General features: G+C 37.6%; 1 protein-coding gene across 1 annotated transcript in view; it reads right to left on the bottom strand.

Moving 5' to 3' along the window:
* Positions 1-11,559, bottom strand: part of LOC119411546 (maltase-glucoamylase, intestinal) — a 156,142-nt gene extending 144,583 nt beyond the window's left edge. The window contains exon 1 of the mRNA XM_037678500.1: positions 11,474-11,559. Within this exon, the coding sequence (XP_037534428.1) occupies positions 11,474-11,559 (86 nt within the window). The remainder of the gene's footprint in view (positions 1-11,473) is intronic.
* Between the last annotated feature and the right edge of the window lie 759 nt (positions 11,560-12,318).

The following is a 12,318-nucleotide window of genomic DNA, read 5'->3' as shown; positions in this document are numbered from 1 at the left end:
ACACACACACACACACACACCCTGCAAAATGTTATGTCTCTCTATGTTGCTTGCTGAGGTAGATTGTGTTTTGTTGTTGCTACCTCTCACTGTGCCCTGTGTCAAAGACACGGTGTGAGTGATCTTTTTTTTAATACGTTTTCTCCTCATATTTTCTTCCCCTTTTCTTGTCTAAGTGATAAGAACAGCGCTCATAGGGAGCCACGGCCCGGTACACTTATCCTATCCTCCAGACGACTGTATGAAACAAAATTTTGCTGTACTTAACTGTACAATGACAATAAAGATTATTCTGATATGTTTCATATTTATACCCCCCCCCCCCCCCCCCCCCCCACCCCCCCACCACACACATAAGTTGTTCATAAAATGAGAATATCATGAAAAAGTTGATTTATTTGAGTAATTCCATTCAAAAAGTGAAATGTACTTTATATTCATTCATTACACATAGACTTATATATATTTCAAATGTGTATTTATTTTATTGTTGATGATAATAACTGACAACTAATGAAAACCCCAAATTCAGTGTCTCAGAATCAGAATATTGTGAAAAGGTTCAATATAGAATCTAAAAAATGTTAAGTCTGGTCCTCTGGACATTCAAAAAAACAAAACAGAACAACAACAAAAATTGTAGAAACGTTTTGTCTTTCATCCGAGAGACTTCCTCAGTCTGAGGAGCTGTATTCAGCTCAGTCTTATAAATAGCACCTTCTCAGAGTGGATCAACCAGTTTGCTGCTGACAACCAAAACCAGCTGCTCACATGATCAAGAAGGACCATCAGCCTAACAATGGATCATTAGCACACTGATGGCTGTTTACTACTCACAGAGGGCTGAGTGATACTAGCAATCACAGCATTGTAAGAGGGGGACAGTTGAACACGGAGGCCTCCTCCTGTGCAAAACCCTAACAAGGTTTTGACCAAGTTGGTTAAAACAGTTTTTTGTTCCCCATCGTATATTGATCTCAATCAATATTTAGTCCAAAATGAGAAGCAGCAATAAATACATGAAAAAATATATATATAATTAGTTAGTTACATGTAGAAAATGATTCAGAAATTAATGGCTAGGGTGTTCTCATTTTATCAGCTAGTAATGACACATGCAAAATAATATCTCCCCAAAGAGCTGAGGTCACTAGTGACATGGAGGAGGGATGAATCACTGTTCGAACAAGCAGTTGACTTTTGAAAGGGTGGAAAAGGTTTTAACGTACAGTACCAGTACAGTACCAGTTTTAATGTACAGTATCATCTAATGTCAAAATAGTAAACACCTGCACAATCCTAGCTTGACCCTCCAGAATAAGACAATTGTTGATAAAATTTTATTTGACATGGTTAAAAGTGTATGCTATCTCAATTAATGACTGTGTTGTATAATGGTTTGTGATAACAGAAAGAGGGTACCATCAAACTGCTGCCAAGGTTAAGTCACTAAAAAATGTCCATGTGCTTAGCCTCACCAAAAAATCCAGTTTAGGAAATATTAACTAAACCCGTCATAGATGTTAACTTCCTTAGAGAGAAAACCATCAAACAGTTACTGCATCACTGCGTTGTTTCAACAGTGTGACTGTAACATGTCTTTTTTTTTAATTTATGTACAAACCATAATATGCAGGTGGCCTGTTTAAATTTTCTCATTTTGCAGTTTTCTTCCCATAAGCATGGTGCAGATGTTCCACCTCTTTGGGGGAGAAACAGCAAGTGAATGAAAAGGAAAATAAATATCCACAGAACACCACACATGTTCAAAGGCCGAGCTTCTGCTGCGTCATTCCTGAGGGTAAAGTCTTCCATCCCTGCTGTTACTCTCTGCATGTTTTGACAGGAATAGATATCCACTCCCACTCACATGCACATGTGAATGTGTGTAGAGATACACAATCATAAAACCAGTCTGATATCAGCTGTCGCACCTTCAATATTTGCTTTTAAGAAACTGTGTCTTAGTGGGGAATAATGATTAACAACTGTTTATTTCTTTGCAATGTCACTCATAGTGCAAAGCTCAATGCATGCAACGTATTATTTTTTACTAAGATTATCATTATGCAAGTAATTTGATTTAGATTATTGTTTCAATTTTAAAAAGCATGGTTTATCAGGATTAAAAAAGTACCAACAATGTACTTTGTAAACTAGTCAGTAAAATGTTGATGTTTATTGGATAGACATAAACAAGCATATGTGTCTCATTTGCTTTAGTCAGTGTTACTGATTTATGTTCCTTCTTTCTAAAGCATGTGCCTTCAAAATGTTTTTTTTTTTTCTGTATATATTTTTTTTTACTTATATATCTTTAATGGCTTACCATTTTTCTTGTCCACTTGCTGATAATTTGAACAACACACTGCAAATAATGCTGATCTTTTCTGGCACAAAAACTGAGTTGTATATAAGCTTTAGGAAATTTGCCGTTTTTTTTTAAATGCATAACATTTTAATGTTGTTGTACATTGTCAATATTAATGCATCTGGTGAAAAACATCTGTTAATCACAGCATTTGCTTTATTTATCTGATAAACAAACTGGCATGTCACAGTATAAGCCGGAAATCCTCGAAAAAAAAAATGTTATTATTATATAGTAAAAATTGTAAAATTATTATTGTTGATGTTTTCAGTTATTTGGCTGATTTTCAGTGCCATATTTATTTCTGTCAAAACACAAGAATGAGTAATAATAATCTTGAAACATGAAAACTGTACTTGACTACAATAAATAATTTCCATGGGGACATAGACAATTACTCATTCACGGGGCTTAAATGCATTAGTAATACAGTAGTCCCTCGTTACTTCGCGGTTCGTTATTCGCAGACTCGCTCTATTGCAGTTTTTCAAATTAAGATTGGACATGACACACAATTCGATTGATGGACGAGCCGCACTATCAGCACGACATTTTTATTTAATTTTTTTTTTATTTATTATTTAGCACCCGTTGCACCCGTGTGCAGCCCACACTGCAGGAGAAGCATCCTCCTGCAGCACCTCCTTCCTCTTCTGTTCATCTCCGTTCTGCAGTGGAGAAGTGGGCGTGGCCAAGAGCACAGAGTGCAGCTGTGGCAGAGAAGAGTTTGTGACATTCTGTGCTCTTTTAGAGTGTGTAGAGTTTAATGCAAGAGTATGGGAAGGGTTTAAAAGGACTATATATATATATATATATATATATATATATATATACACATACATACACGTGGTAGTCCCTCGTTTATCGCAGGGGATCCCTGAAGTACCCTGAGGACCCGCGAAAAGTGAAAATCCGCCAAGTAGGAATAGTAGTACAAGTAGTAAGTAGTAGTTTATTTTATTATTTATATAGATGCATATAAAGGTGTTTAAAACCCTTCCCACACTATTGCAATATTCTAAACAATGTTTCTAAACTAAACGCTCTAAAAGAGCATAGAATGTCATGATTTCAGCTCCCTTCCTCCTGAAGGACCTCACTCACCCAGCACACACACTTTTTGCCCTCCTCATCTCAGGAAGGAGGTTAAGGAGCATTAAGTGTAGAACCACTAGACTGAGGACCAGCTTCTACCCTGAGACTCTTAGAATCATGAATATCTAACCAGGATAATCAATGTGAAAAATCTCATCATGTTGCTGCTGATCTGTTTCATGTCGATGTGTTCATTCGTACTCATCTGCTCACACAGACTCATGTTCATGCTGCTGTTCAACGTATTGTGTTTATTGTATTTATGCTATTAGAGTTTAGCATATTTTTAGCTTGTGTTTTTCTTATCCTGATGCATGCTCAATAATCCTCCAATAACCCTCCAATATTCCATGCTCAATAATGTTTTTCTTAGTTATATCTTAGAGATTTTTTTTACTGTTTTTCCTTTACATTTTATTGTTGGATGTAACTGGGACCCCATGTACATAATTTCAGTCCACCACATGTACCACATGTGGTGGAATGACAAAGAATCTCTGAATCTGAATCTCTGCTTTTTGCTACCTGCAAGTGCTCTTGGCCACGCCCACTTCCTCACTCTGCAGGCTGAGCATTGATAGATAGATAGATAAATACTTTATTGATCCAAAGGAAATTATATGGCAATCTCTAGCTCTCATTCATACATAAAATAAGATAAAAACACACCAGATTAATATATATATATATATATATATATATATAAATATATATATATAATATTAATTATTAAATTAAAAACAACCCTAAGAGGAGATAAAGCAGCAACTATGTTAGGGGACATAACCAGCTGTTTAACTGCAGCAAGAAGTTGATCCTACAGCAGTAACAGCTGTACAAATCTGCAGGAGGTACTAAATAATTAAAATAATTTATTTTAAATAAAAAAAAATCATGTCGCTCATGTGGCTCATCCATCAATCAGCCAATTGTGTGTCATGTCCAAACTTATTTTGAAACACCGCGATAGAGCAAGTCTGCAATAAACGAATCGCAAAGCAGCGAGGGACTGCTGTATATAAGTATGTAATGAGGACTGTGGTTCGTATGAGGACAACACAGTCTCAGTCCAGACTCATCATATATTGACTCTTGGGCAGGTTCCCTCTTGAGTCACATGTTGACGCATTGGGTAGTCCCTTCTCATCATTAATCAACGTGCAGGGTGCTCTGATTGATAGAGCCCCCTAAATGTTGGAAACTATTTTATTCTTGTTTGTTTCTTTAATGTACTTACTCATAGAGCACAAACTCAGTTTCACAAGTTCATATGGACATCAGGGGAAGTGCCATAGGACATAACAAACAAAGGTGGTTCTCATCTTCAAAAGGGGGGGCTGAAGGGTGTGTTCTAATTACAGGGGCATCACTTTCCTTAGCCTCCCTGGTATGGTCTATTTGGGGTTGCAGCAGAATAGAGTCCAGTATATGGCTGAACCATGAATTCAAGAGGAACAATGCGGGTTCCACCCTGACACTGGACTATCTCTTTACACTCACTAAGGTCCTCAAGGGGTTATGGAAGTTTGCCCAATCATTCTGCATGTGTTTTGTGCACTTTGAAAAGGCGTTTGACCATGTTCCTTGAGGTACATTGTGGACAGATGCTGTGGCAGTATGGGATCAGTGCTCCATTGCTACAGGTTGTTCATGCCCTATACACGTGGTGCAAGAGTTTGGTTCACATTGCCAACATTAAGTTGGATTCTAAGTTGGATTCATTCAGGATGGGAGATGGACTCTGCCAGGGTTGCTCGTTTTCACCAATTATTTTCATAACTTGTGGACAGAATTTATATATTGTATATTATATTTATTATATATATTTTCAGATGATGTTGTCCTCTTGGTGCCATTATGCAGTGATCTCCAGCTCATTCTAGAGTGATTTGCAGTTGGGTGTGAAGTGACTGGGATAAGGTGAGCACCTCTAAATTTGAGACTATGGTCCTCAGTAACAAAAGGTTGGATTACCCTGTCTAGAATAGGGGTGAAGTGCTACCTTAAATGGATGAGTTAAAGTACTCATGAGTGAGGGAATAATGTGGTGTGAGATTGGCAGATGCATCTGTGCATCTTCTGCAGTATGCTTTCCACCTACACTTTTCTGAACAATCCATCATCAATTTCATCCTGCATAAAAAAGCATAGCATAGCATCGCTCCATGCAAATGTACATTGCCCAGTATGATTTTAGCGTGGACAACCATTAAAATAAATAAATAAATAAATAAAGAGTGGGCTTTAAAATAACATATTTAAATATAGCAGGAGATAAATCTGCTAAATGTTTTTAAAGTTAATGAAAATGCTAATCCACTACATTCAACTATTAGCAGATTAGCAGAATCGTGCCCACCACTGCCTTTAGCCTTATATAACTGTTGACCAAGACCACTTTAAAATATATATATTTTAAAGTTGGGTTCATTGACAAAAAATAAATAAATCAATACATAAATAAAGTAAGGGGGTGGTTTATAAACTATTGTAAAGCACTGTATGTCTAAGTTCTGCATTTATCTATTTTCCCCTCCATTTTTATTTCAACTGCAGGCCAAAATTAAAAGCTAATGTAATATGACAACTAATTATCTTAGATATGCTTATAAAGGAAAGAGTCACTCTGTTAAAAATAACTCTACAAACCAGTCACTCATAAATCATATGTTTTTCCCTTTAATTTGCAGTATCTGATGTAGCACTAAACTCACTGACTCCTGTGGAGGGACGGTGTGGAAGAGTGAAACCTGGTGCCTGTTGTAGAAGTCAACTGGTGAGAGTTAGGTACAACCTGAACAGGTTGCGAGTTGTCACAGAACTAACTGTAAGACATACAAGACAATCACACACAGACACCCCCCCCCCCCAAAAAAAAAAAAAAAAAAAAAAAAAAACTTATAAAACAGACACTAAACATTACGTCTGAAAAAATAATTATGTTTTTAAAATATACTTAAATCTATTATTGAGCTCTATTTGATGTAACCAAAATATACTGACATGAAAAAAAATAATGTTAGTACCCTTCCACAATAATAAAAGTAAGTAAGTTTATTTTGGCTGTTCCCAAGATAGAGATGTTGTTAGAGACAAATGTGTAGCATTTACCTTAAACAAGAATAACAATGTACAATGCCGAACTACCAAATGACAAGTTTGTACGTTTGTTTGATAAAGCTGATAAACTCTCAAATCAAAAAGTATTTGGACTCATTTAACATCTTACCTGCCCATCAATCTGTTTTCAGGAAACAACACAGCACAACGACTGCTTTGCTGAAGGTTTTTAATGATGTGGTTGAAGCACTGGATGCCAAGAATTAGGTTCCTTTTTTCAGTCCCTTTATCCCTGGGGTTCCAAGCATGCCGACTTGGCACTAAAATGTGACGTCAGAACACTGTTCATCACTGATTGGTCAGGGGGTGGACTCACTGGTGGTCTGAGAAACTTTCACAACAACCTGATCCACCATTTGCAATAACTTATACTCGAGGAGTGACTGGACTTATTTTTTAAGATTTTAAAAATAGTAATGATGACACTGTAATCTAATGCTGAAGTGAAGGCATTTTTTTTTGTGCTTGGTGGCCGACAACAAAATTCAGACTTAAAATTCAGACTATAACTCAATTTTTGGCTGAGATCTGATGATTTCATTCATTATGACATGGAAAATATTGAACACTACCATTTTCAGCCACTAGAGGTCCCTCGACTAATATGGCAAGCCAAGTGTCTCATTAATAGGTTAAAGTGGCTATTAATGAGACACTTGGCTTGCCATACAAAGCCACCTTCATCTTGCTCCGGAACTCCTGGATCAAATGTCAAATGAGCTGCATTTTGCCATGCCACCCAGGCAAAGTGCAGCTCATTTGACCGTCAAAGTGCATTTATTAAGACAAACTTCAACTGAGTCACACCTTTACTATAATGTCAAGCAAAGAAATAATTGTTTTAGGTGGTTATCTTGTTTAATTTTGAAGAAATGCAGAGCGAGTCGTCCCTCTACTTGCTCGCGTAGCTGCAAATTGGCTTTTGAAATGCAGCTGATTTGACTGTCAAAGTGCATTTATTAGGGAAAAGTTCAACTGACACAGACCTTTGCTAAAATTTTGAGCAAATAAATAATTGTTTTTAAGTGTTACTCTTGTTAAATTCTAGCTAAAGTCCTCCCGTGCATGTTCCCGCAGCCGTGATTTGGCAGCCATTCGATTCTTGGTATAACCCACATTTCCGGGTCGTCAGCAGTGACATGTAACAATCATGACGCACCAGCGATGACGCATAATAGATGTAACTTATACAGCAAAGCAACATATATATATTTTTTTCCACTTTATTAGACATATTTGGACTGATGTGACTTATACGGTGGTGCAACGTATACAGCAGCAAGTATGGTAGTTAAGATAGGACCCAATGATACAGGCTCAAACAAGGACTTGAGTAAAAAATAAAACAATTTAAATGAACAAATACAAAAGACTGATGTGACAGGAAAAAGGTAGGTTTTAATTGGCACAAGATAAAATATGCATGAAAAATGAGACAATGTATATTTTTTTCAATCCCAATACATGTGTTCCAATGTAAAACAAATAAGGCGCTCTCACATGTGTATTTTTTTGTATGTTGGGATGCATGTATGCCATGCACTTTCAGTGTGAAAATTTCCAAAATAGGGAATCTTGTAGAACAACTCTACTTGGCAGGAAGAGCCCTACATAACGCCTACAAGATCTCTACGCAGGCATCATCTCTGCCTGTCAAGCAAAATCAAAGAAAAAAGATAAAAGAAAATATTTTATTTCACACAATTTTCAAAATAAAGAATGTGTGTTTATGAATTATACATGAATTCATGCCCCTGCAACTTCAGATGATATTTCACACTTTTTCTCATTTCCAGGAACCATTAAATGGTATATTTTTACCAACGTTTGTGGCAGTTGTTAGATACACACATGCTCTTTTTTAACATTGATGCCACAATGAAGTGAATGTAGAAAAAAAGATGACCATAGCAAGTATACCAAATATGCTAAAATTCTCACCCATGAAAACATCAAGAATGCCCTTGCAAGGCAAGTGGAAAAGAAAAGTGGAGAGCTAGAATGCTTTAAAACACAAACAAGATTAGCAATCACAACATATTATTTATGTTTAGAATTTTGATGGGAATCAGAAGGAATTATCACTATTCTCTAATTTAAGCTTTCTCCATTCTCTCCTCTGGCATCTTGACGTCTGACGTTCAAATTTGCAGAAGAAAAAAACAACCCCTTCCTGCATTTTTATTCTTGGTCAATATAACCGGACATGATGTATGTACATGCTTCATGCCCCAACCTCACAGTATGCTCAGTGCACAGTGTATCCTGTGTGAAAGAGGCATGAGATTAATCCTGAACATACTGCTCAGGCAAAGCTCAGGGATTTAAAGGGACACATTAAAATATCTTGTAATGAAGTCAAAGCAAGACTTCAGTTCAACTGACAAAGCTGGGTATGACTTAAAGATTACTTTTTCTGCATAAACCATCCAGTTTTAGGTAGCGAAGCACTAAATCATTTGCAAACATCCCAAAGGTCATGTGCGCTGCAAGATGCTCCAAAAAATACATGCAGCTGTTTTTATTTTATTTTTATTTTTTTTAATTATTATTATTTTGACCCATATGCTATTTATTTAAATTTGTTGGCATGATACAAGAAATAATAATCAGTTGTAACAAACAATCATTTAAATTATTACAAAAAAAGTATGTGGTTCTTTATTATAAAGATTGCGGTCTTTGTTGGAAAATAATGGTCACCATAATTTTATTTCAGTTTATAGTGCAAATTATTAGCCTATTAAATGTTGATTGAGATAATCAATCTTCTTTTTATTTTTCACAAGAACTGGGAAACACATAAAATAAAATAAAATAAAAATGGAACCTAATGAAGCACGGTGGCACAACTGGTAGAGCTGCTGCCTCTCAGCGAGCAGGTCCTTGGTTCAAACCCTGGTCCAGGGGCCTTTCTGGGTGGAGTTTGCATTTTCTCTCCGTGCATGCGTGGGTTTTCTCTGGGTACTCCGGTTTCCTCCCACAGACCAAAAACATGCATGTTAGGCTGATTGGTAACTCTAAATTGTCCCTAGGTGTGAGTGAGAGAGTGAATGGTTGTTTGTCTCGTTTGTCTCTATGTGGCCCTGTGATGGACTTGCTACCTGTCCAGGGTGTACCCCGCCCCTCACACAGTAATTGCCGGACATGGGCACCGGCGACCCCCGTGACTCCAAATGGAATACACGGGTAAGATAATGGATGGATGGATGGAACCTAATGAGATCCTAAAGACAGATCTGTGCACTTGAAACAGTTTCCTTCCTTCCATTGTCTTCTGGCAAAATGATCATGTTTACAACCACTACTGTTATATGTTCCAACATATATTTCTTAATGAAGCAACAACTCATCTCACAACATTTAAGAAACAAATGTTTGTTTGTTTTTTGTTGTTGTTTGTTTTGTTTTTTTCAGAAATCTGAAACATAAGATGATCCTTTGCAGTAATGTTTCTAATGGATGTTTTCTTATGTTTTGATTTTCCTTTAGGGCAGCACGGTGGCACAGGTGGTAGAGCTGCTGCCTCTCAGCCAGTTCAAATCCCAGTCCGGGGGCCAATCTGGGTGAAGTTTGCATGTTCTCTCCGTGCATCCGTGGGTTTTCACTGGGTATTCTGGTTTCTTCCCACATACTAAAAACATGCATGTTAGACTGATTGGTAACTTGAAATTGTCCCTGGGTGTGAGTGAGAGAGTGAATGGTTGTTTGTCTCATTTGTCTCTATTGCCCCTTTTCCACTGTGACGGCGCGGGTCAAATATGCTCTGGTCACCAAGGTTTGAGCGCTTTCCACTAGTACTCTGTACCAGTTTCGCTCCCTTTTTTTGTCCCTTCTTCTCAAGGGGTCCAAGTGAGCCGAGCCTGCATAAAAAACATGACGTCAGAACACTGTCGGTCACTGATTGGTCAGGGGGAGGAGACAATGGATCTTTCAGAAAACTTTTCACTGATCCGCCACTTGCAATTACTCAGAACTCAGAGCAACAGCTGGATCTATTTTTAATATAAAAATAACAATAATGACAACACCTTGTTCTAATGCTGAAGTGCAGGTATTTTTTGTGCTTATTGGCCAACGACATCATTCAGAGTGAGCGAGATGGAGCTCCACCAGTCTCTTATGAGCTTTGGAGCCCGCTCAGGGTGTCATGTCCCCGGCTCCGAGCTCCGCAGGTCACTGCGGAAGATCGTTCGTGCTGACAGCTCGGCCTCTGTCTTCTAATCCTGAAGTTCATGCATTATTTGTATTTGGTGACCGACAACAAAATTCAGAGTGAGCTAGTCACCGTGCAGGATCATATGAGCTGCCAACCTGTTGAAGCACAAGAGGCCGGGGGCCACACCCCGATTTTGCGTGCTCACAGAGGCCGGATCCCGAGCCCCGGCAGACGGATGGATCGGGACGGAGGGTGGAGACATTAAAAAGAAACAAACATTTTATGTATAAAAAAATAATGTTTTTTTGTTTTGTTTTTTTGTATCAGTGAAGATTAAAAATAAATAAACGGTGTCGGCTTTATCATGAAATCCTGTTTTCACTTTGACTTTATTAAATAATCCGTTAATTAAAGTTAACTCGGCTGAAAAATCATAAAAGACAAAATTATTGGATGTCTCAGGAACATTTCCCTCAAATATGTTTAAAGAAGAGCTACAGGCTTTAGTTCCAACTTTATTCTAACCCACAGATGTACAAACCATAAAACAAGAACTGGAGCATTACTCACCTTCTGGTATTTGTGCCATCTGCCTCCTTGTGTTAATCCTCTAACTTACTTATATACTTACCTGGTGTTCTCCTCGTGTTCTCATAGAACCTGTTTCCTGAACCTACAGTCCTTATCGCTGCACAAATCCTCGACTCCTGTGCCTACCTGCAAGTTACCATTCTTCCTTGTGGATCTTCTCCAGCTGCTCCATCACTTTCCAACCGTTTGACTCCACGCTCCACCTATACTCCAACCAGGTCATGACTAACCTGGAGTCCTCTGCCCTCCTCTCTACGCTACCTCTTACCCATCGACCTGTACAAAATCAACAACCTGCACCATCTAACAGTTCCTCACAGTTCCTGACACCTCTCCTTCTTCCCCAGGTTTCCCAGGGTCTCCAGCGATATATAACATATATATATTTTAATTCACTGTAAATAAATCACTTTATATCATAAAAGGTTTTGAGTCTGTTCTCCTCAGTCAGTTCTCTCGGGGTAAACACATCCACTGTGACAATAAATAAATAAATAAATAAATTGAGTATATTTGATGTTTCAAAATGGCATGGGGATCAAACATTTGTTTAAATCTACCTAACAAAAAATATTATTTATTTTCTAGGAGATTCATTTTTAAATATCTAACCAGGTTACTACCGTCATTTAAATTTTAAATATTTAATCATTTTCATTGTATTCTTTGTTTTTTTTTACCCTCTCGCACTCTTCTTGTCTCATCAGGGTGGAAGTTGAAGCCACATGAAATATTACTCTTTACCAAAATGTTTATCTGCTCATGTTGCCATGGCAATACGTGCAGATGAACATTTTGCAGGTGACAAAAGCTTACTGCAACAGAATAGAGCTGGCAAACAAGCATTTAATGTCTGCACCTAAATATACAATACTTTGGAAAGTGCAGCATTTTATTGGAAAATACCCAGTGGGGTATAACTGACGATCTGACCGAGATTAAATTTAAAATTGCAAAATTATCTATGATTACTGAAGGTTAC

Source organism: Nematolebias whitei, chromosome 6, assembly GCF_014905685.2.
Source record: "Nematolebias whitei isolate Nwh7 chromosome 6, NemWhi1, whole genome shotgun sequence".
Lineage (NCBI taxonomy): Eukaryota > Metazoa > Chordata > Actinopteri > Cyprinodontiformes > Rivulidae > Nematolebias > Nematolebias whitei.
The sequence above is the reverse complement of the archived record's forward strand: the minus strand, read 5'-3'. Positions and strand labels throughout refer to the sequence as shown.